At 34.4% G+C, this 27,297-nt stretch overlaps 1 protein-coding gene across 5 annotated transcripts; it reads right to left on the bottom strand.

The window, feature by feature from the left end:
• Positions 1-500: 500 nt before the first annotated feature.
• LOC138326987 (uncharacterized) lies at positions 501-25,886 on the bottom strand. 5 transcript variants are annotated; one of them, XM_069272964.1, is made up of 7 exons: positions 22,398-22,504; positions 18,017-18,070; positions 9,390-9,455; positions 6,827-6,940; positions 3,181-3,237; positions 2,339-2,370; positions 502-1,822 (listed from the first exon to the last, which is right to left on the bottom strand). In XM_069272964.1, exons 2-7 carry the CDS (start codon positions 18,060-18,062, stop codon positions 1,775-1,777), a joined length of 363 nt encoding a protein of 120 aa, XP_069129065.1. In that variant the 5' UTR covers positions 18,063-18,070; positions 22,398-22,504; the 3' UTR covers positions 502-1,774. The 5 variants fall into 5 exon arrangements, with proteins under 5 accessions (XP_069129082.1, XP_069129073.1, XP_069129065.1 ...); XM_069272956.1 differs by lacking the exon at positions 22,398-22,504 and adding an exon at positions 25,720-25,886 and having other exon boundaries at positions 503-1,825; XM_069272949.1 differs by having other exon boundaries at positions 504-1,825; positions 22,398-22,494.
• Positions 25,887-27,297: the final 1,411 nt, after the last annotated feature.

Raw genomic sequence — 27,297 nt, 5'->3', positions numbered from 1 at the left:
TCTTACTACAGAAAATATTAAATTCAAAAAATACTGAAGTAATCCTCAAATTAAATGGAAGCAAAATAATGACCCTGTTGTTGTCTGATCGGACCTAAGATGCATTTTGCACAACAAAGGACAAGAAGAACCTACTTATGCGTTAACAATCAAGACGGCTCCCTGTCGGCGATCATGTTGACCGATAGATCTTACTATGCAATATACATAAATAAGGCAAAAGGGTGAGTTACGCATAAAATTTCAGAAAGATACCTTCAGAATTTTCTGAGAAATGGTGGTAACAAGATGGTCTAAAAAGTGGTTATTTGTAATACGTGCATTAACTACCAAGCTGATCAGATCATATTCATAAAATTTATACTATATCACAGACCCACTCAGATGTTTGGTTTGTTTAGTTTTACGTCCTATTAACAGCCATAGTCATGTAAGGTTGGATGGTGGAGGTAAACCGGTGTTTCGTAACCACTCGGCCACCCCCCCCCCCCCCCCCCCCCCCCCACCTCCTCTCTTACTTACGTCTTTCAAATTAACATCTGGTTATTCTAAAACAAAAAGACTATTATTTTACACCTTGCCATTGTAAAGTAGTGATGCGATACTGCTTAGTGAGATAAATAGAATCGTTCACTCCCTTGGAGATGAGACAGGATAATCTGAACCCGAGGGTTAAGATTCTGAATCTGTTAAACACGAGGCTTTGTCGAGTGTTTGACAGCTTAAGAATCTTATCCCGAGGGTTGATATATCCGTCTCATCCCAAATAGGATAAATGATATTTTTTCTCATACCCTATCTGAACACACGCAAATTTTTTGTGTAGTTTGTCTTTACTCTAGAGACCAGTAAAATTGCGGATATCCCTGTCGGGGATAAGGGAAATGGGCCGTCAAAATAAATTAAAGCATTTACAACGTCTCCAGATATACATACTGGACACTTCTTGTTTTGCCATCTTTATGATTAAGTAAAATAAGAAGCTCAAACTTTTCAATGACGGTAATGGTGTAAAGTAAGTAACTTTTGAAACTGAAAAAATACTGATTCGCCAGCTGTTTTTGATAGAAAAAATACCAATGGTCAGCGGTGTAGCATTTTTAATAGTTTTAAAACGCACGAACTGAGGTGCAATTTATGAACATTATTTAAACAAGTATAATGTATTAAGTCGTATTCCATTCATAGAATTAAAGCTGACCATTGCATGATTTTTTTCTAAAAAAAAAGATCTATAGAAGAAAACAATTTGATTCTTGATAGAGGATTCATGTTCATTCTTTTAAATACATGTATATCACAAACTTCTTGTAAAACTCAAATTTAGATAATAAAATCAGAGAACTTGTTTAATTTCTTTTTTGTGATACAGAGAGCTATGAAGCAGACAAAAAATAATACTGTATATTTCACAAGGGAGGTAACCCTCTGTGATATAGTCCTATAGGAAACAGTAATTTTGCCATTGTCCGGCGGATTACAAAATACATCATTTTCGTGTGTATTCATACAGTCTGATCCAAGCTTATGTTCGAAGAAGTTGGCGAGGTGAATTAATTTCGTAAAATTAATAAGAAACTGCCGAGAGATGAATTGGATCATGTTCTAAGACAAGTGTTAAGTGGCTGGTAAACCATTAAGTTGTGACTTCGCGAGATCCCCATGATGACATCAATGTTTACACAGCATACCAATGTAGGCAGATTAATCCAGGTGATGCTTCCCACAGTATTTGAAGTCTTTTCAACAAGGATACCATCCTCGGTTAGCTGTATTATTTACTGTATATGGACTCCCTCAGGTATTGGTGTATAAAAGGACTCTTCTAAAACATATTAAATAGTATCAAAACATAACTCAACAAACATGGTCTTCATGGTCTTTACCAATTTTTCTATTAACATAATTGATCATAATATAATAAAACATTTTTAATAAACCTTAAGTATATTTCACAAAAATCTAATTCATTACAACTTGTTCATTTTTACTTGCTATATATTATTCCTACTGTGTCTTATTGAATATCCTATTGCTTAAAATTAAGTTACACGGTTTAAAAAACAATATTTGGTGATTGTTTTAACAAAACTGTATTTTGTATAAAGTATTTTTCTTATTATAATTATATTACATATTAATATTGGTATATTTTTTTAAAATATATTACTTTTTTCTAGCACACATGGAATGTATAAAGCTGCTCTGCATTATCTAACATGGTGTTAAAATTTTATCTTGCAAGGACAAATCAAGCCTTCTTTTTTTCTGAAAAATATTGTGTGCTTCAATATTATGGTATACAATAACCGGAAGCTAATTTTATGAATTTGCTTACTTTCTTATCTCCTTCTTCATGCCTTTTGGAATCTTGAAAATAAAAGAAATAAGCAGACATTTTTAAAATTTGAGTGGCACGACGTAATATAAATGAATTTCTTCCACAATATGTGGTGTTATTGAATTCTCAGGGCATCAAATAAACAATGCAGCTGTTGATTAACACTTTGTTTATACCGCACGTTTGTACGCATTCTAACATAAAATGTTTGTATATAGTCCGAAAATTAGTGGTATATTTTTGAAGAAACTTTGAAAAATCAAACTTGATAAGACGTTAAATGAGAAATATTTCATCCTAAAGATGTTCCCAATTAGAATATTTTGATATCAATTCTGGTAGAAACAAGTTACACGACTCATAGTAAATGGAAATGGAATCTATTGCACACTCTAAGTTATTTTTTAAAGATACATTTTAAAAAAAAGTATTTCACTCGTGTGGAATAAATTCCATATCCAACAACCACTCTTTGTGTAACCTCTATGTAAATAAATAAGATGTAACCTATTTTTACAAAATATATACTTTTATATTGTTATTTTCTCATAGGATGCTTAAATGGGAGCTACAAAACTCATTGGTAAAAGTTAATCATTCATTTAAAAATAGAGACAAAAACTGTGTATATCTGTCGAGTTGCAACTATAAATCGACACATAGCCCGTGGGCAATCTAGGTTATCTGCAATATAACGATATTTATTATAGTTGTATAGGTGTTTATTCTCAATCGTAAGGAATGGAAGAAGCCTCTTATGATTAAAGAGTTCTGCCATTTTATTACTAGCCTATGCCTCATTTTACAAGTTTCTGTCCAACGTTTTTTTTCCAGCTCACCTTTATATCTATGCCTCTTGGGCGGGATAGTCCGAGGAGGTGGTTCCGTTTCCACCACTGAAATGAAAGAAAGTTTATAAATTAAAGCATTCTTCATCGACAAGGTAGACTAACGACATACCTAGACATTTTGCAAATATTTGTACCGTTATGAGCATATTGATTGTCTTCAAGTACGGTCTTGTTTGATTATCCATGTGTGTTCTGAGATGTTTTAACCAATCGAGATTAATAAATTAAATAATATTAGTCTCGGACTAAGATTTTGTAACATCCCAACCTCGGCTAACGCCTCGGTTGGGATTATGTTACAAAATCTTAGCCCTCGACTGAGATAATCCGATCTCGATCACTTCAAGGTAATAGATTTTTTTCTCGCGCAAGATATAACAAAACCCATCTATATACGCGTTCAAAGTGTAAAATTATCCCGTCTTGGCCTCCTGGTTAACCACATCTGCGCTTTTGATTTCAGTCATTCCGCGTAAAACTATAGTTACGTTACATCACAGAAAAACGATGACCAATCGGTACATACAAGTTTGATAATTAGAAACAACAACCAAACAATGCATGGTAAATGACTGAATGCACATATTTCTAATAATATTGATTATCTGACGCGTGTGACGTCACCGACTCGAGAGTATGACGTCACATGCGCGGACTGTTACATGAATGGCGTAAAATTCCGCCAAAATTCACGTAAAAGTACCAGACAGATCGGACGAGATAGAAAAATCTAGCACCGGGTATCACGTTAGATTTCTCTATCCGAGGTGCGAGAAAGAGATGTTTAGCCTCTACAGCTAGCTAGTGATGTATAGATGTATATCATACATTTATAATATATGATATGTCTAGGAAGGTTATGAAAAAGGCGGATAAAATTAGCAATGTGTACAGCATGTTGCTTGTTGATGAAATCTTAACCGTACGTCAGAATGACTTTTCAATATTCGTGGACTTGCTCAGTCATATCTTATAAAATTATATATATCCCGTCACCCTTTCAACAAATGTAATTGACAATGGTTTGTTTTGCAGAGAAAACAAATGAATAATTAAACATATCTGCAATATAGGAAGATGAAATAATGCATGCACTTTATGTAATTACATCATGAACGAGAAGGTTGATAGCAAACCACAGACAGTTGCATTAAAATGTTTAAAAATAATCTAACATGAGTCTTGGTAAAATTCTGTAAGACAAAGTGTATTCGTCTGGAACCAGTTATATTTAATGATTGTACGATGACCTCACATACCCAAATAGGGTTTGGTCACCAACTGCTGGTAGGTTGGAAAACCGGCCGTTTTCATGAATTTCTCCGTGAAGATGTAAGGATCCGTACATCTAATAGATGATACGGATGGTGAAAGATATTCAAATGTTTCCGAAATACTGGCTTGCGTAGAATGTTAAGTTTTGCATTAAGTGTGTATTTTCCTCGATTAAAGTAATATGGGTGCCTTTTGTTACGGGCTGTCAGCAATTTGCAGATTCCCAGCTAATTTTCTATTAATTGCTCTTCATGTAAGCTAAACTGTCAGCCGCGAGCACGTATCGGAAATGCAACTTTTAACTGTGACACTAGGAAGAATGAGTCTTTCTCTACATACTACATACGAGTGCGATGCCGGTAGGGCGTTAGAATCGTACATGTACCTGGTGCTCCCATTGCATGGTAGTAAAAGTCTTAGAATCCAGCACCAGGCAACACCTTTTCGATACCTTTAAAGCCATAGTTCAAGATTTTGACCATTTTCTGGTATATGACTTAAATAGATTTTCATTTAGTCATGAATCACTTTCTTCTTATGAAAACACTTAGTATCTCGTAATTACGACATAAATATCTCATAGTTACGAATTTGCACATTTCCATATCCTTGTCCATGCTTCTACTATAACTCTGATAGTGACAATTAAAATTGCTGTATCGTGAGGCAAAGTTTGTTTATCTTGAATGCAATAATTACCAACAATAATGCTTTTCAATTTGTTCCTTTCCATTAATGGTTTTCAATCTATCATATATTGTATATCTATTTATTAACGTGTCAAATATAAAAGTACAATGCATCAGAATAAAACAATTATATATCATTAAAAATGCAAATATGCATATTAGATCGCCCTTTTCGGGAAAGATCTTGGTTCTGTCCCCTGGCCGAGACACAGCCATACAGTCTATAAATGTGGTAGTTTCTGCTCCTAATTTGGGCACAGCATAAAAGAAGTGTGATGACTACAATTAATTGTCCGTTCTCAGTATAATGTGACCAGGTGGGGGTGTGCATCCTCTATGCTCCCATGGTTACTATCACTGTCGGTATTACAGTGATAGTAACCCCTGGAATATCGAAGATGGTGGGGTGTGCTGCTCGGATATTTTGTTTTATCCTGCAACTGCCGCACATACTTACAGATAACTACTGCCGGATAAACTTGTGCTTTATCCGTCAATTCCGTCAATATGATCACGTGAATTTGTTCCACATCTGACGGAACATTTTCTAACTTGACCGCGAACTTTTACCTTTATGGCGAATGAAACGTCAGTCAGTCCCGCTAAAACGTGACGTCACATTCACCGGGATGACATCTTTATTTAAGATATCGAAAATCTCGAATGACGGTGTCGTCTCTTTCTTCGCTCATGACAAAGGTTTGTATTGTAAAGTACAAAATTGTAATTCTTTAATAGGTGATTATCGTTTTTTGAGTATTTTCATATTGTTTCAGTCATATTGCACACTGAATAGAATTACTGTACTGTTTGTGAACGCGCTTATATAATTCCCACGACAGTAAAAAGGAGTAGACACACTCATTCGTTTTAATGAATGAATCTTTTCCTCCGCGTCAAAGACGCGTCTCGCTTCGGGCGAAACCAAGTGAATAACTGACAATTCTCTGCGTTTTGAATGTCATGATACTTGCAAGATAAACAGAATACACGGTTAGTATCTTACAATACAAGGTCTATTTTGGTGCACGACACGGAAAGCCGAGATGACTCGGCAAAGCCTCGTCATCTCGGCTTTCCTTAGTCTCGCACCAAAATATTTATGACTGAAGGCAAGGCCTTAAATGATGCAGCCAGATGTTTCAGTAACCATTAATTATGCAATGTTAATATGTTCAATTCATGGTAATAACGGAGCCGAATTTTCTGTATATTTTCTATTCATATATTCACACCTCAAACCCTTATTTGAGAAGGAAATCCACATAAGAAAAGGAAGAAATTTTTATTTCTGTAACAGATATTCCGTTTTTGGCCAGCTGATTATATTGGAAGTTTGTCTATCACTTGAACGCTTGCAAATAAAGAGCAATAGCACTGAGTTTCTGCAAGATGAAGATTACGTTTGTCGGATCATTAAAGCGTTTGAACTGCTTGATTACATAACGAGCTGACTTCAAAGCACCGCATTCACGCTGATGGGATTTTTTAACAGTGAGGAAAAATGGCGGCCGCAAACTGAAGCTGTCAGTGTGAAGGATTGAATTTTAAAGATTGTGTTTTTCTTATATTTTCATGTATGTGTTACCTTAGAAGTGCTTCGCCCTTATAATTAGCATGTACGAGATACAGTCAAAAGGCTTATAATATGAAATATTTGCAAAACTTACCGGCCTGCCGATCATCCACCGCTTCTCTAGAAGCAATATCCGCTGTAGCGGTATGCAGATTGGGGGTGGCCTCAAGAGGTTCCTCCTGAACACCAACTGGTTCTTGGTTCACCACTGAAAGAACAAAACGATTGTTAAAAACACTGTATAGCCAATAAAACACATTCTTCAAACGTTAAAATAATATTTATTACCAAAAATGATCTGGTGCTTTCTGGTTGGTTTAAATACTTATCCCAATAAAAATCCAATTTACATTTTTTTTGTCTATCTGATGAACATGATATTATAGAATTTAAAGTGCGATTGTCTTGAATATAAAAATAACTTTCAGTATATGCGCCGTTATGACAATGACTAACAGCAGCAAAGAGTATAGTGAGGAAGAGTAGTGACCTACCTCCCATGAATATGTTTTTATTGATCTTATTTAGCCCTTTTCTAAATAGCAATTGCCACTATAAAGCAAGTTGGAAATTTATTTGTATATATCTATACCTTCTCTACATGATTTATTAAGTATTGTAACCGTCTATTAGAAGCAAGCATGATAACATGTTAAGTAAGTTTAGTTTCAAAATTAGTTGAGAGTATCAGGATGTCTTTGTCTATTTAAGAGAGAAAAATATGTACTTTAGTCAAGACAAACATTTAACCAAAGAAATTTTTTTATTAATACGTAGCAAATGGTGATATAACTGCCACTTTAATGTTTCCAAATCGAATCAAGGGTATTGCTGTTCTGATTAATACTAATTTTGATTGTAAGCAGTGGCGTAGGAAGATGCTTTTTGTGTTTGGAGGGTTAGGGGAGTCTCCCCGGGAAAAAAAATTACGATTTAGAATGGCTTAGATGAGTTTTACGATGTATTTTGATGAATTTGCGAGCACCAAATGCGTGAGATTTTGTTGCTTGGGTGGTCCTGGGTTCCTCCCTGGAAATTTTTTTACGATTGAGAATGGCTGAGATGAGTTTTACGATGTATTTTGATGAATTTACGTGCGCCGCAGGCGACAGATTTGTTGTTTGGGGTCCGGGGGTCTTCGAGTTTTATAATATATTTTGATCATTTTAAAGCGTTCTTAACACAGTATTTTGTTCGATTTAAAGTTACCTGCATTGAGAAATTATAATTGTGTGTGTCGTCATACCATTATGCAACCCAGCTCGATCTGAACATACAGGATTTACACCATCGACACACTGTTGTGTAACTAAAAAAAGTAATAAATTGATTGTCTTGCTAAGACATATAAATAAATTAATATTTTAAGAAGCATTTTTTAGAAATAGTATAATCCCTTGATGGACATTTCTAGTCTTGTTCGTGTGTATTGGATTTTCATCATTAAAGGTTTGAACATTACTTGCTTGAACGATTTAGGAAATGCGCCGCGCAGCGGAAAATTTTCTAAAATGAAGTACAAAAATGTGCAGGAGGACCCTTTCTTCTTTCAAATGTGCATTTTTAGAACATGGCTAAAAGACATGTTTGCCCCTCCCCCTGTCCTGGGGAACGGGGGTGGGGCAATTGCCCCCTCCCCTGTCGTCCCCCCGCTTCCTACACCCCTGGTAAAATCAATGTAATTTTCTAGTATTGGATATATAACATTGATCAATATTTATGATCCAAACTCTACCTACCTTTAATAAATCTATTTGTTAACAAGAGTAAAAAAATATATTACCTAATGGTGACATTACAAATACACATTTACATTTTCTTTCGACTTCTCATCAAAAGCTATTGAAGCAATTCAATGAAATTTCGCACAACTCTTCTACGGCACCAATCATTATGGATTATATGGGCCCCAATCTCGTTCCTATTGTTTGTGGGAGGGGCCAAACTTTCGTAACTCATCTTCTCAACTGACAGTAGTGATCAAAGGGGGTCAAATTTATTAAATTCCACGTTTGAACATTATTTGTTCAATGTCCATAGGTAATGAATCAAATTTGATTATAATGAAAGGTACGTTTGATATTTCTTAAAAACAAACTGATACTGATGCATTTAAGTGCCTTTGTATATGTATTCAGAAACCGACTAACAACAAGTTTTAGACAGAGTATTTCATTTGAAGAACAATTGTCACATATTTCTGTTTCATATTCAAAATTACTTCATTTTTTCTGTATACAGACATGTCATTATTATTAATATAACACTTCTTCTTATCCCAAATTGCACGTGAGTGAGGTAAACCTGCATTTAAGTGCAAATCATGTGTGATATAAAAAACATTATTGTTTGAATAAACAACTCTTCACCCACTTTGTAAACATTTTCAATGTTCGTTAAATAAGTCAACGCATTTGGGAATTTATTTTTCAAAGTGACTTTACAGCAATTTTTAACGCAATTTGCAAAACTTGTTTGTTCAACTTCGGTTGTAACAATGTAGTCTAACCTTTGAAATAGGTAAGCAAATTCAAACTTTTATATCTTTTATAGATAATATCCCAATGCAGTAAGCGTCTATGCTATTTAGAACTATTCAATTTCGAACAGAGCTAATACAGCAATGATATTAAAAGAAAATTCATAAAAAAACTCACGAAAGACATCACAATTGTCTCCGATTTGAACAAATTCAGCCCGAATGGTATATTTTGCAGCTCTTCCTATAATCAAAATGTAGAGTTATGCATTGTTTAAAACAGCGTTTACGAAATATGATACGGTTCACAAATAAAAAAATAAATCAGGTACACTTATTTTCAGGTAACATATATATACCTATATTTCAACAAAATTAAATCGCAATTAACAGCAAAAATCGAAGGAAACAGCAGTATAGTAGAGGCATTTTAAAACCAGTTGTACCAATAGATTAAGCGTCCTTTTCTTCATCGGGACACAAATCAAGTTCAAATCAGGGAAAGATTTCTATAATAAATACAAATCGGACGGTGGCAGGATATGCAAAGATGTAAAGGAAAACAAAAAAAATCTGACGACATAATGATTTTGACATTCTTTATCAATTTGAAACCTCTTTTTGAAACCTATGAATGATAACATTCAGTTTATTTCAGCGTACGAAAGATATGTTAACTCTTGACACATTGATTAAAAAGTATTTGATAATGCAACAGGATTTACATCATTGCATACTTAGCATTATTAGAATCCATCATTGCTCTACAGGTAATGTGTTAGCAATGATCGTAAAAGGCGACTAAATTTAGGATATAATCTTTTCTCTTTTTAATAACTAATTCTCTTCTTCCAAGAGTCTTCCTTGACATCACCTCACTTTTGGCTTTGGATTAAGCGCACGCCCCTGTGGGGTAGGTTCTGAATTCTGGGTTCTGTCCCCAGGCTGAGACATATTATAGTCTATAAAAAGGTAGTTTTTGCTCCTGATTAGTATCAGTATGTGACTAGGTGGTGTGTGCTTGTGTGGTGTCTTCGGCTGCATGCTTTAGTGGGATAACACTATAAAAAGGGCCACAGTTCCTTTATTAGAAGAATACACAACACGAATATATCCCAGTCTGCCAAAACGCACACCACGGTTTCCATGCACGCAACTTAACATAACGCAAACATGGAATGCTCTCTTACATAACCCTGGCTAAGACGTTGAATTAGTTAAACAAACAAGAATTCATCTATTGCACGACACAGTAAGTTAAATAACCATAAGCCATTTGACTATCTGTCCAACCTTTTACCATCACGGTGCTAATGTTATGCTGGATTTTAAAATAGCACATATTCTTATTCTTAACGGCCATAGTGATTTTTTTCGAGACGTTTTCTTTTACATGACATAAAAAATTATTTAAAGATTAGATGAAATCAGTGTCTTTTTTTCAGTAACTGACATCATCACATCTTTCTTTTATCTGGCTGTTTATAAATGTTAGCCGATGTTCAACAGCAAATCCGTATAAGAAGGGAAACATATAATAATTTACAAAAATTGTATACAGTAGTAGAAATTACAGAAGTGCTTACCAAGTCTTTGTCAAAACTAATTCCAGGTATGACGTGTATTTATGTAATTTGGTATATATTATTTATAATATTCTTATTCAGACAGACATGTCCTATAAAAGTGGCAGTTTCTACTCCTGCTTAGCGCTAGGTATAAAAGGAGAAGGACGACTGGATTACAGTTATCTGTACAATGTGACCGGATGGAACTTGCTGTCCGGTATCTTTAGTGGAATGCTTCAGTGAGATAGCACTCTAAAGAAGAGCAAGGGTCTCACTATTACAAGGGGATACAACACGAATATAATACAGCCTCACTATTACAAGGGGATACAACACGAATATAATACAGCCTCACTATTACAAGGGGATACACCACGAATATAATACATCCTCACTATTACAAGGGGATACAACACGAATATAATACAGCCTCACTATTACAAGGGGATACAACACGAATATAATACAGCCTCACTATTACAAGGGGATACAACACGAATATAATACAGCCTCACTATTACAAGGGGATACAACACGAATATAATACAGCCTCACTATTACAAGGGGATACAACACGAATACATAATACAACACGAATAAAACCCTCACTATTACAAGGGGATACAACACGAATATAATACAGCCTCACTATTACAAGGGGATACAACACGAATATAATACAGCCTCACTATTACAAGGGGATACAACACGAATATAATACAGCCTCACTATTACAAGGGGATACAACACGAATATAATACAGCCTCACTATTACAAGGGGATACAACACGAATATAATACAGCCTCACTATTACAAGGGGATACAACACGAATATAATACAGCCTCACTATTACAAGGGGATACAACACGAATATAATACAGCCTCACTATTACAAGGGGATACAACACGAATATAATACAGCCTCACTATTACAAGGGGATACAACACGAATATAATACAGCCTCACTATTACAAGGGGATACAAACACGAATATAATACAGCCTCACTATTACAAGGGGATACAACACGAATATAATACAGCCTCACTATTACAAGGGGATACAACACGAATATAATACAGCCTCACTATTACAAGGGGATACAACACGAATATAATACAGCCTCACTATTACAAGGGGATACAACACGAAATATACGAATATAATACAGCCTCACTATTACAAGGGGATACAACACGAATATAATACAGCCTCACTATTACAAGGGGATACAACACGAATATAATACAGCCTCACTGTTACAAGGGGATACAACACGAATATAATACAGCCTCACTATTACAAGGGGATACAACACGAATATAATACAGCCTCACTATTACAAGGGGATACAACACGAATATAATACAGCCTCACTATTACAAGGGGATACAACACGAATATAATACAGCCTCACTATTACAAGGGGATACAACACGAATATAATACAGCCTCACTATTACAAGGGGGATACAACACGAATATAATACAGCCTCACTATTACAAGGGGATACAACACGAATATAATACAGCCTCACTATTACAAGGGGATACAACACGAATATAATACAGCCTCACTATTACAAGGGGATACAACACGAATATAATACAGCCTCACTATTACAAGGGGATACAACACGAATATAATACAGCCTCACTATTACAAGGGGATACAACACGAATATAATACAGCCTCACTATTACAAGGGGATACAACACGAATATAATACAGCCTCACTATTACAAGGGGATACAACACGAATATAATACAGCCTCACTATTACAAGGGGATACAACACGAATATAATACAGCCTCACTATTACAAGGGGATACAACACGAATATAATACAGCCTCACTATTACAAGGGGATACAACACGAATATAATACAGCCTCACTATTACAAGGGGATACAACACGAATATAATACAGCCTCACTATTACAAGGGGATACAACACGAATATAATACAGCTACTATTACTACCACTATATACAATTAAAGGGGATACAACACGAATATAATACAGCCTCACTATTACAAGGGGATACAACACGAATATAATACAGCCTCACTATTACAAGGGGATACAACACGAATATAATACAGCCTCACTATTTACAAGGGATACAACACGAATATAATACAGCCTCACTATTACAAGGGGATACAACACGAATATAATACAGCCTCACTGTTACAAGGGGATACAACACGAATATAATACAGCCTCACTATTACAAGGGGATACAACACGAATATAATACAGCCTCACTATTACAAGGGGATACAACACGAATATAATACAGCCTCACTATTACAAGGGGATACAACACGAATATAATACAGCCTCACTATTACAAGGGGATACAACACGAATATAATACAGCCTCACTATTACAAGGGGATACAACACGAATATAATACAGCCTCACTATTACAAGGGGATACAACACGAATATAATACAGCCTCACTTTACAAGGGGATACAACACGAATATAATACAGCCTCACTATTACAAGGGGATACAACACGAATATAATACAGCCTCACTATTACAAGGGGATACAACACGAATATAATACAGCCTCACTATTACAAGGGGATACAACACGAATATAATACAGCCTCACTATTACAAGGGGATACAACACGAATATAATACAGCCTCACTATTACAAGGGGATACAACACGAATATAATACAGCCTCACTATTACAAGGGGATACAACACGAATATAATACAGCCTCACTATTACAAGGGGATACAACACGAATATAATACAGCCTCACTATTACAAGGGGATACAACACGAATATAATACAGCCTCACTATTACAAGGGGATACAACACGAATATAATACAGCCTCACTGTTACAAGGGGATACAACACGAATATAATACAGCCTCACTATTACAAGGGGATACAACACGAATATAATACAGCCTCACTATTACAAGGGGATACAACACGAATATAATACAGCCTCACTATTACAAGGGGATACAACACGAATATAATACAGCCTCACTATTACAAGGGGATACAACACGAATATAATACAGCCTCACTATTACAAGGGGATACAACACGAATATAATACAGCCTCACTATTACAAGGGGATACAACACGAATATAATACAGCCTCACTATTACAAGGGGATACAACACGAATATAATACAGCCTCACTATTACAAGGGGATACAACACGAATATAATACAGCCTCACTATTACAAGGGGATACAACACGAATATAATACAGCCTCACTATTACAAGGGGATACAACACGAATATAATACAGCCTCACTATTACAAGGGGATACAACACGAATATAATACAGCCTCACTATTACAAGGGGATACAACACGAATATAATACAGCCTCACTAGCCTACAGCCTCATTACAAGGGGATACAACACGAATATAATACAGCCTCACTATTACAAGGGGATACAACACGAATATAATACAGCCTCACTATTACAAGGGGATACAACACGAATATAATACAGCCTCACTATTACAAGGGGATACAACACGAATATAATACAGCCTCACTATTACAAGGGGATACAACACGAATATAATACAGCCTCACTATTACAAGGGGATACAACACGAATATAATACAGCCTCACTGTTACAAGGGGATACAACACGAATATAATACAACCTCACACTATTACAAGGGGATACAACACGAATATAATACAGCCTCACTATTACAAGGGGATACAACACGAATATAATACAGCCTCACTATTACAAGGGGATACAACACGAATATAATACAGCCTCACTATTACAAGGGGATACAACACGAATATAATACAGCCTCACTATTACAAGGGGATACAACACGAATATAATACAGCCTCACTGTTACAAGGGGATACAACACGAATATAATACAGCCTCACTATTACAAGGGATACAACACGAATATATACGCTCACTATACAAGGGGATACAACACGAATATAATACAGCCTCACTATTACAAGGGGATACAACACGAATATAATACAGCCTCACTATTACAAGGGGATACAACACGAATATAATACAGCCTCACACTATTACAAGGGGATACAACACGAATATAATACAGCCTATAATACACTCACTATTACAAGGGGATACAACACGAATATAATACAGCCTCACAATTACAAGGGGATACAACACGAATATAATACAGCCTCACTATTACAAGGGGATACAACACGAATATAATACAGCCTCACTATTACAAGGGGATACAACACGAATATAATACAGCCTCACTATTACAAGGGGATACAACACGAATATAATACAGCCTCACTATTACAAGGGGATACAACACGAATATAATACAGCCTCACTATTACAAGGGGATACAACACGAATATAATACACAGCCTCACTATTTACAAGGGGATACAACACGAATATAATACAGCCTCACTATTACAAGGGGATACAACACGAATATAATACAGCCTCACTATTACAAGGGGATACAACACGAATATAATACAGCCTCACTATTACAAGGGGATACAACACGAATATAATACAGCCTCACTATTACAAGGGGATACAACACGAATATAATACAGCCTCACTATTACAAGGGGATACAACACGAATATAATACAGCCTCACTATTACAAGGGGATACAACACGAATATAATACAGCCTCACTATTACAAGGGGATACAACACGAATATAATACAGCCTCACTATTACAAGGGGATACAACACGAATATAATACAGCCTCACTATTACAAGGGGATACAACACGAATATAATACAGCCTCACTATTACAAGGGGATACAACACGAATATAATACAGCCTCACTATTACAAGGGGATACAACACGAATATAATACAGCCTCACTATTACAAGGGGATACAACACGAATATAATACAGCCTCACTATTACAAGGGATACAACACAATATAATACAGCCTCACTATTACAAGGGGATACAACACGAATATAATACAGCCTCACTATTACAAGGGGATACAACACGAATATAATACAGCCTCACTATTACAAGGGGATACAACACGAATATAATACAGCCTCACTATTACAAGGGGATACAACACGAATATAATACAGCCTCACTATTACAAGGGGATACAACACGAATATAATACAGCCTCACTATTACAAGGGGATACAACACGAATATAATACAGCCTCACTATTACAAGGGGATACAACACGAATATAATACAGCCTCACTATTACAAGGGGATACAACACGAATATAATACAGCCTCACTATTACAAGGGGATACAACACGAATATAATACAGCCTCACTATTACAAGGGGATACAACACGAATATAATACAGCCTCACTATTACAAGGGGATACAACACGAATATAATACAGCCTCACTGTTACAAGGGGATACAACACGAATATAATACAGCCTCACTATTACAAGGGGATACAACACGAATATAATACAGCCTCACTATTACAAGGGGATACAACACGAATATAATACAGCCTCACTATTACAAGGGGATACAACACGAAATAATATAATACAGCCTCACTATTACAAGGGGATACAACACGAATATAATACAGCCTCACTATTACAAGGGGATACAACACGAATATAATACAGCCTCACTATTACAAGGGGATACAACACGAATATAATACAGCCTCACTGTTACAAGGGGATACAACACGAATATAATACAGCCTCACTATTACAAGGGGATACAACACGAATATAATACAGCCTCACTATTACAAGGGGATACAACACGAATATAATACAGCCTCACTATTACAAGGGGATACAACACGAATATAATACAGCCTCACTATTACAAGGGGATACAACACGAATATAATACAGCCTCACTATTACAAGGGGATACAACACGAAATATAATACAGTCCTCACTATTACAAGGGGATACAACACGAATATAATACAGCCTCACTATTACAAGGGATACAACACACGAATATAATACAGCCTCACTATTACAAGGGGATACAACACGAATATAATACAGCCTCACTATTACAAGGGGATACAACACGAATATAATACAGCCTCACTATTACAAGGGGATACAACACGAATATAATACAGCCTCACTATTACAAGGGGATACAACACGAATATAATACAGCCTCACTATTACAAGGGGATACAACACGAATATAATACAGCCTCACTATTACAAGGGGATACAACACGAATATAATACAGCCTCACTATTACAAGGGATACAACACGAATATAATACAGCCTCACTTTACAAGGGATACAACACGAATATAATACAGCCTCACTATTACAAGGGGATACAACACGAATATAATACAGCCTCACTATTACAAGGGGATACAACACAAATATAATACAGTCTCACTATTACAAGGGGATACAACACGAATATAATACGCCTCACTATTACAAGGGGATACAACACGAATATAATACAGCCTCACTATTACAAGGGGATACAACACGAATATAATACAGCCTCACTATTACAAGGGGATACAACACGAATATAATACAGCCTCACTATTACAAGCTCACTTTACAAGGGATACAACACGAATATAATACAGCCTCACTATTACAAGGGGATACAACACGAATATAATACAGCCTCACTATTACAAGGGGATACAACACGAATATAATACAGCCTCACTATTACAAGGGGATACAACACGAATATAATACAGCCTCACTATTACAAGGGGATACAACACGAATATAATACAGCCTCACTATTACAAGGGGATACAACACGAATATAATACAGCCTCACTATTACAAGGGGATACAACACGAATATAATACAGCCTCACTATTACAAGGGGATACAACACGAATATAATACAGCCTCACTATTACAAGGGGATACAACACGAATATAATACAGCCTCACTATTACAAGGGGATACAACACGAATATAATATAGCCTCCAAAAACATACACACATCTACGCATGCAACACATATCATATAGGGGAGTCCGTCCTTAAATGACCTTAGCTATAATTCGGACATTAAAACAATATCAACCAAACAGCTAACAATTGCAAACCATGATCATACTCAAAAACTTATAAAATACAAACATTTTCCTTTCTCAAATTTACTTTACCAAATAAAGTGACATAAATTATATCTTAAATGAAAGTGTAATGAAGAAATAAAAAATATTCCTACCTGTAATTGGTAAGAGCTTTTTCAAGGCATATTTGATCTTGAACATGTTTAGAACTAAAAAATAAGAAAACAGTAGAAAGTTATAGAACTGGTGGATACAAACAAAGTCATATTTCAATCCTATTTACTGTTTTATTTGAAAATTCTAGTTGTTACATCTACTTTGGATAGAATCCATTTTCTACAACCAGCTTAACATTTCGTTCCACTGTACATACACATGCTTTGTTGTGCTCATTGAGCGAGATAAATACGTACACGAAATTCTGACATCTCTTTCAACCAATTTCGTCCCCTAATATTTGCATGGAAGCATTAATTTGATTGGTCAATTCAAAAGGTCACCAGAACATGACCTCAAATGGAATGTTGTTAGATCTTTAATCAAACGGACTGATACAAATTAAGTATCTTTATTTTAATCAGGTTGAGCAACAAACAGATGTATCTAGAACGTCATATCTAAGGAATTATAAACCATTTTACACGAAAATGCACATTTCATTGAAATGCAGAGTTTAAAGCCACACTATACGTAACTATCAGCAAATATTCAAGTTAAACTCGACTCCGATATTGTTTGTATTTTCAGATGTAGTTGAAATTAAGATATATTAAAGAATATTTATAATGTTTTAATAACCTTGGTGCAGCAGTTGTTGAAAGTCGATGCATGTAAACATGCTTTCATTTTAAACTGGTCGCCATAGAAGTTACGATTATTGCCGAACGGAAGTCGGAAAGTTCATGACCCATTTTCGGAAGAGTTTTGACAGACGTTACGTAGTTACGGTAGTCACATGACGTTCTCGGCAACGACGTTATAATGTCGGCTAACTTCGGCTTTTTTGACTAAGTGGGACCCACCTAGCGATGTTTAATATTTATTTGATGTTTATCAAAATATTCCAAAACATAATCGCTTATCTTGACTTCGATTTAGTCCTGTCTCTGCATGATTTTACAACAGGATTTTTTTCTACAATCTTCTAAATCACGATTTTTTTAGAAAGATACGGATATTGGGCCTTTAAGGGGGGATATCATTGTAATTATGTTGCACTTGTTCCATTCAATCATTTTTCAATTTCTTGTTTGAGTGTTTTGAACTGTGAAATAATCCCCATATTTGTGTACTAATCAATAGCATTTAAATACTCCGACGCTATATTTATATACAGGTTACGCAATACATCTTGTGCTCCGCGTAAGTTCCAAAGCATATAAAATATACAACGATATATCATATATAAACCGAAAGTATACTATCATTAATAAGTTTGGACGTAATAATTAGTCAGCTAAAAAATCTTCTAAATACATGCTTTGTGTAAAACGAAAATGTATTAGATAAGAATCTAAATATACGTTGAATTCAAATCTAGGCAAACAAATGCGTAATATTTAAAACAAAAGTCTTGATATATAGGCTATATTATTAATAAACATATGTCAATTTAGTATTGAAAGTATTGAATGGTACTGGTGTAACTAGCAAATGTAAGTATGCACTGTTAGGAATGATAACAATTCAGTAAAACTACTTCGGTTCTTTAATATTAATGAATATACAACCCCACAGTGTATTTCGATATAAACGATCTATATATGTCTTCACTTTCAAAACACTTTTGAAAAACGCTAAAAAAGATCTGTGTTTATTCAAATCCTAAAATGTAATACGCAGATGTATATTTGTTAATATATCGACAAGTAGATGATTGCTTGTAAATTTCTATGAATTTAAAGCGACAATTTCCTTTCAAATATACTTCAATAAAGAAGCATTAACAAAAAAAAAACAAAAAAAAAAAAAAAAACCGAGCGATCGAGACGACTAGTAAAGCCCTTATTGTTAGAGCTACATTAGGTAGAGAGGAGCCTTTTACACAGACAAAGTTAAGGTTAAAGCAATGTTTAAATTAGTGATATTTTGTATGACTATATATCACTTGTTAGGTGTACTAGAACATAACTGAGTTGATAAAAAGTGTGTATGCATCAGGCCTGACCAAAGATATTACTGTTGACTCGAAGATTGGTGTGTTGCTTGTAAATTTTGGCAAAAATGCGAAAAAATGTACATTTCAGTTTAGAAAGTCCATGGGGTTCGGTACATATTTCTGTCACCAAATGACTATGCCATTATATTTACTAGTGTTTATATCATATACTAGGAACGCTGGTTTGACCGGATTTGATTTGGCAATACACATCGAGTCTTTTTTTATCTTGTCAGGACATAAAGTGTCGAGGGTATCAGATTATCTCAGTATCTATCACCCTACACGACTAAATAAATGTTAAGAATAGATTGAAAAGTCAATGTAAGAATGAATTTAGAAAAGAACTGAAAATTTCTTTTGTTATAAACCCGTACTAGCATTTATATAGTATTTTAGAAGCACACATTAACCTGTGGAACCTAGAGCAAGGATACTGTATGGAATTTATCTGTTCACTCTATGGAGTAATAACATTGGCGCCGGCTCTCCGCTCGAGTAATTAATCGCGTAAATAAACGTCAATTTATTTACAATATTGCTATGTCATATTAAGTAATATAGTAGAACAGCTTTGATACGTAATTCTTGTTTAACGGTAACACACTATGTGGTAAATCCCACATATTCAACAAACATTATAAACGATTCTACAGAACAAATTATGAAAGGTTATAACTCGTCAACGATTACAAATAACAGCTTTGTAACATGTTCAACGTCATTTAAAATAAAACTACAACAAATTCACAAAGCAATCTAGCAAACCAAAAGACTTTTATCTGAGATTTGTACACCGGTATATATCAGTCAAACTTAATTTTTGGCAAACAAGTACGTACTAATCAGCTCGTAGAGAAAGAATGTTTATACTTTTTGCCGAATGAATCGTTAACTACTCGGAAACGAACTGCTTAAAATGCTTACACGGGACACAGACTTATCTCCTAAAATATAATGCAATGTACATCTAATGCTTAATGTATGGTAAAAGTTGTTTGAAAAAAAATCTTTCGGCCATCCAATGTTAAAATGAGTGTACTGTTCATTACACCTTACATATCTATCTGCTGTGATGTAAACTATTTAATATATTTAAGTTAGGTTTTTAATCATTAAAACGAAATATTGTGTAAACTGCATTTAGACATTTCTGATTCAGTGACTTTATATGAAGAGAACTTTCGAAAATACTCCGGTCAATTTGTTGCCTTCAGAATATTTCCAGATAAGAAAAAAGTAGAAACAATTCTACTACATTTCTACATTACACATTACACCAATGAACATTGATTTTGAGGCGAAGCCATTCTAATCGGCTTTAGTCCGTCTTCGTCTGTCGTGCGGTGAGCGACGTGCGACGATAAACAATTGTAATTTTCGATTTCTTCTCCAGAACCACTAAACCAAATTCAATGAAAATTTTTAGAAATCTTCCATGGGCAAAGGTCAATCAAAATTGTGAATGATATCGTCCCAGCCCCCTAGGGGCCTGAGGGGTGGGGTCGAAAGTGGTCAAATAGGCTAAAACCTCAAAGATATTCTTCTGAAACTCCGGAAATAGTAGAATCAAGTACTTTTCATAGATAAAAAGGCCTTAAGGTCCTTTACAAAAATTGTGAATAATTTGACCCCGGGGTCTCATGTTTACCCCTGGGGAGGGGATCAAATTTACTATATTTTACATAGAAAAACACATTATTGAGCATTACTTGGTCATTTGTAATAGGAAATGACTCAAATGTTGTGAGAATTATCATTATGAGATGTTTTTATTAATAATTTCAGCTCGCAAACATAGACAAAGAAATATAATTATCGTGATGTATTCATTATTGAAGTTTTTATAACAATACAGTTATCAGTTGATGTAAACCTTGGAAATGTAAGAGTAGTGTTCGCTAGTAATGGCATGTGAGTCTATTACGATGTTTTGATATCATGTGAAGACGTAGGAAATTGTCAAAAAAGTTAAGAAAAGAGAAATAAAATAATTTATATATATTCGGTATAGGACATATTCTAGCGTTAAAATCGTAGAGCTCGCGGCATGTATTTGCCCTGTCCATGTCTGGTGCGATGTGATTTCATCTATATAGAACGACGTTCCCAAGTACGGTATTAATGTTTTGCTGTATTCTAATAATCATCGAACACTACACTATATTTAATAACCTTTACATGCCTTTAAATCGTAGTTAACTATGCTGTCATTAGTTTTGTCTGAATGAAATTTACAAAATAATTGAAAAACTTCTTCGGGTAATACATTCATGCTAGAATTTAATATCTAGATTTATAGAACCACACAAGACTCTGTGGAACCTAGAGTACTGATACTGCATGGAATCAATCTGTTAACTCGCTGGAGTACTTACCTTGGCGCCGGCTATCGGCTCAAGTAATTAACACAGTAAATACAAGTCAAATTGTTTCCAGTAGACGTTAAATCCCCAGGACACTTTATATATCTACACATCATAGTGCCAATTATCCTTGATACGGATGAGTGGTTCTATTCCAAGTAAGAAAGTAAAGAGAACTCAGATTTAAATATATCGCACACGTTCTACTATTAACATAGAGTGTAGTTTTTACGGATACCCAATAACAAATAAGATATGTTATTTAATATGTTGTATCTGCAGATTTAAAAACCAACGCCATGGTCACATCAGTGGAGGGTAAACGAGCCTATTGAAAATGTAATGTATTCTTTAGGAGTGACAATCCCAATAGGCAAGAGACGGATTCATCTGGTATTTATTATGCAGTTGGTCTACCTATGGTCGATGATGAGTGATACCGTCCATCTTGCTAATAAGCGTGTTCAAAAGACGTGTTTCTGTGTTGTCACTTTGTCGTGTCGTCGCATTTTTTTTTTTTTTTTTTTTTTTTTTTTTTGTTGTTGCAAAAGCGATGTTATCGTGGTTTTTTTTCTGCAAACACCACGAGCGATATTGCATTAATCTCTGGTTGTAGCAAATTGCCAAAAAGTCTCAATTTCTCTTGTTTTGATTCAAATGCAGAGCGAAAAAAAATGCATCATCACCGTTAATGCTAAAAGTAAAGCTAAGAAAGTTTAAATTTGGGAAACACCTTTTATTTATTTTCGGAAGCTTTTTAACAAAGTTGTCGGAACAAAACGGAATTACTTTTACAAAATTCCGTAACTCTTATATAAAGTTTCTGAAAGACGACGACTTGGTATCCTAAAAGAGAATAGAATATGAATTTAAATGTATGTGATTTTGATATCGGATAAGAATTTCAAATGTGAAAATACGGAAATTACAGCTACATGTATGAGAGAAAAATATTTTGATGAGTATTTTATTAAATATCCTACATTTTAAAACTAGAACGTCTAATAAATGTTTGCAATATCCAAGTTATGATTTTTTGCGATTTTGATAAATTGAACATTATACAACACTAACTTTCTATGTATTGTCTATACCTTGTAGATGGTGCATCCATCTTGTCATTCATATTTCGTTGTATAACATGTACATGATGTCCTCATGTAATGCATTTTCGTGTGTCTGAGTGAATCAATAAAAATTTTGATTTCTTTTGCAAATTGGTGATTTATATCTTACATTGTGCAATATTTGTTTCTGAATTATTTAGCACAATGGGTAATTATTCGGCTGAATGCGTTAGGTAGTTTACTTATCAACGTTTAAAGTTTTTAAGTGCCGTATTTTTCATACTCACGAATCAAAATGATTAAAAAAGTGTTATTCATCGCCAATAGTTACCAATATTTTGATGATTACAGTACTTTCAATGCATAGGTTTTAATTTTACAAGTACAAATAAGAACTGAAAATGATTTTTGGAAGAACTGCCAAAAATCATTATATTTACATCTACAGTGAAGTGAAAAGAGTACATACGGTAAGACCAGGGAAACAAATTGTGGTCTTCAATTTCATTTCACATTTTTACATTTTTTATAGTAGCTGCAAAGTGATTTCTACAGGTATGTTTCCATCTAAGAATGCATACAAAAAACAATTTTGCAGTACATAACTCTGTAACTGATGGTTACAAGACATCTGAAGTCATTTGGATGATATTAACAGCTTAATTCATCGAATCTTATGGTTTTCAATAGATAAATGATGAAAAAATAACACGTCAAAATACCGCCCAGTTACGTTTATTGTTAAACCTAAGGTATAGGCTGTAGGATTATTACACTGACATGAAAGTCTATAGTAACTCAATTGCCTAGTAAACAACACTCATTAAAACTTAGAAAAAAATACAGTTGATAAATAGAGTTTGGAATAAAAATAAAAATATTGCAATCATTTGGTGTGAACCATTTGTTTTCTCCTTTCCTCTACGATTATAAGACGAATAAAAGATTATCGTTAAGTATTTTTAAACAATATATAGCAAACTGCAATCGTGGCATCATTGACTAAATATACAATCGACGCAGAATGTATTGTTTAATTGACAGTACCTATTGTGCTCTTATGACTAACTTAAACCTGGTATACAACCAAAGGGGAATAGAAATACAGTATTAAGGACTCGGTCGTACACAACGCCACAGAAAGACATATCCATGTTCTATTAATAAATATATAATAGAGCAGCTTTAATACGTAATGTCTATTTTTGTTTAACGGTAAAACCCTATATGGTAAATCTCACAAATTCAACAACCATTATAAACGATTCTACAGAAGAAATTATGAAAGGTTATAGCCCGTCACCGTCTACATATAACAGCTATGTAACATATTCAACGTTATTTTAAAATAGTATATTAATAATATAGATATACTCCAAATAATATACGATCATTATTCTACTTCTGAATAAGCGATTAGCATTTGGCTGTTAAAATAGAAATAACATGTGGTATACATAACGTATAATGCTGTTAAATTCATAAAGCAATCTAGCAAACCAAAAAGACTTTTATTTGAGATTTGCACACCTGTATACCTGTATATATCAGTCAAACTTAACTTTCGGCAAACAAGTACGTTATAATCAGCTCATAGAGAAAGAATCTGCTTATCTTATCATAATAAATGTTTTTGCCAAATGAATCTTTAACTATTCGGAAACTAACTGCTTAAAATACTTACACGGAACACAGACTTATCTCGTAAAACATAATGCAATATGCATGTAATGCTTAATGTGTGATAGAAGACTACATAAAATGGACAAGAATTCTCGATATAATCCATTTAATTGAGAAAAGAAAAAAGTAGAAACGATTCTACTACATTTCCGTAATCCACATTACACCAGTGTTGACTTTTTAATATAACTTAAATAAAACCGTTATCGCATGACAAAATTAAAACAAACCCAAAACACCTCCAGTGGGACGACAAGACACACAATTAGTGTTAGATGTCCAGGGTAGGTTGCGTTTTAACTTGTTTTGTTGGCAATGTTAGGAAAAGTAATTATTGTTTTGTTAGCATATTCAATGAAAGAAAATAAACATTTAAATTTCCCTAAACGCATTATCAAAATCGATATTAAAATGGAGTGTTTAAATTAAACTGCAAATGTAATTTGACATGTTTAAGATAAATGAGGATTACATAAAATGTGTACATTACAGATACTTAACACCCACGAGTGGTAGAGCCCAAAGAATAATGCATAGAAAGTAGAACAGAAGCACAAGCCATAATGGTACAGATTTACACTCACTTATTTTCTTCTTGTCAACAAAAGTCTGTATAAACCAATTTCACCAGCAGAGACGTGTTAGCAATACATTTGAGTATATCTTCGATTTGGGAAACCAAACTTGACAACTTCAAGCACGGTAGGTTAACCGCCCCGGATAGCACAACCTGTTTAACTGTCGGCTTTAATTGCTGTGATTAAGCTGAAGAAAAGAATGACTTATTGATATTTATATATCAGCCGTAACACATCCTATATGACGTCTTCAAAATGTATGATTTATTTCGCTGGATGAAAATAAACATACACGCAATTTAAATAGGGGACTACCAACATTAACTCGTTTGTTTACATATGGTTGAATAGATCCTTATATTTCCATGACTGATCAAGCGATAGCGTTTAAATGTTTAAACAATACCAATTTGCAACTGAGTAATTGGAAAAAGTATAATTGCTTCTAGCTATGTCGTTGATTCTGCTATCCATTTTTGGCAAATTTTGGCAAAATCTCAATGCATTTTCGAATGAATGAAAATTATTTTGATTAACTTTCAACCTGGGTTATTGAATGTTGTGACTTATTTTTTTAACTGTATATGTGTTATGTTCTTAATATGGCAAGTATTTATATAGGTTTATAATAATGTTGATGTAATATTGTCAATTTATTATAATTATAATCGTCTTCGGCTTCAAATCCATGAAATAAAATATCACAATAGATTATATTTCTTAGAATTTAATATTCTAAACCTTCTAGTCCATGCTTATCATACCCTAAGTAGATTTTATTCGTTGCATGAGACAAGCTTTCACAAAGGGGACATACTCGTTAATACAATTGTTAAAGTTATATTTCATGCGAATTTCACTGTAACGCTTTGTCGCTTAAACATTTGATATTTGAACATAGACATGTAACTTGATGATTTAGCTCCCCAAAAGCATATGTCGGCTTATAAGAGAGGCGAAATCTAGATTCATGTATTGCTGGTTTTGAATAAGGCGCCTTCAATCATGTTCAGTACCTTCGAGTTTTGTCGGAATTCCGAATCGTATCACTTGACTTGACGTCGAAACGACCTGCTCGTGGTAAGCGAGGTAACTAGCATCAGCGCACATGTGTTTGTTTACTTTTTCCTTCTGGCTAATATGAGCAAATCATGTTGGTATATGTCCACATACAGTGAGTATTTGAAACATCTAATTCACACATCGCCGTAAAATATTGTATGTATCAAATATATTGTAATGTGCGAGCATTATTTTCTTTGTAGATCCAGTCTGCTGAGGTCGACCACATTGTCTTTTTATGAAAACACATTTTGACATTTTTTCTTGGTTTTACTTCTCGTGTTACTTCGAGATTGTCGCGACGATTTTTGGAAGAGTTCGGAATGATTCGGCAGTTTTCGAGCCTATTTTTTTCTCGTGTACACAATAAAAAGATTTCTTACTTTTATTATTGAAAATACTTCCAGTCTTGCAACTTAATAAAAAGTGGTAAAATTAGACTTTAAGTTTAGTTTAAATTTACGTTTAAAACTCAGCCAGACGGAGAAAAATGTGTATAACACTTAAACAGTTTTCACTATA

This window comes from Argopecten irradians, chromosome 1 (assembly GCF_041381155.1).
Source record: "Argopecten irradians isolate NY chromosome 1, Ai_NY, whole genome shotgun sequence".
Classification (NCBI taxonomy): Eukaryota; Metazoa; Mollusca; class Bivalvia; order Pectinida; family Pectinidae; genus Argopecten; species Argopecten irradians.
This window is presented reverse-complemented; position numbering and strand designations above follow the sequence as displayed.

Bases quoted from the DNA above. Each gene is read 5' to 3' on its own strand.
- LOC138326987 (XM_069272956.1), bottom strand. From the start codon at position 18,062: ATGTTCAAGATCAAATATGCCTTGAAAAAGCTCTTACCAATTACAG. The intron at 6,941-9,389 runs GTGAGTTTTTTT...TTGTTCTTTCAG, and splicing joins AGACAATTGTGATGTCTTTC to TGGTGAACCAAGAACCAGTT. The intron at 3,238-6,826 runs GTAAGTTTTGCA...CTTTCATTTCAG, and splicing joins GGTGGATGATCGGCAGGCCG to TGGTGGAAACGGAACCACCT.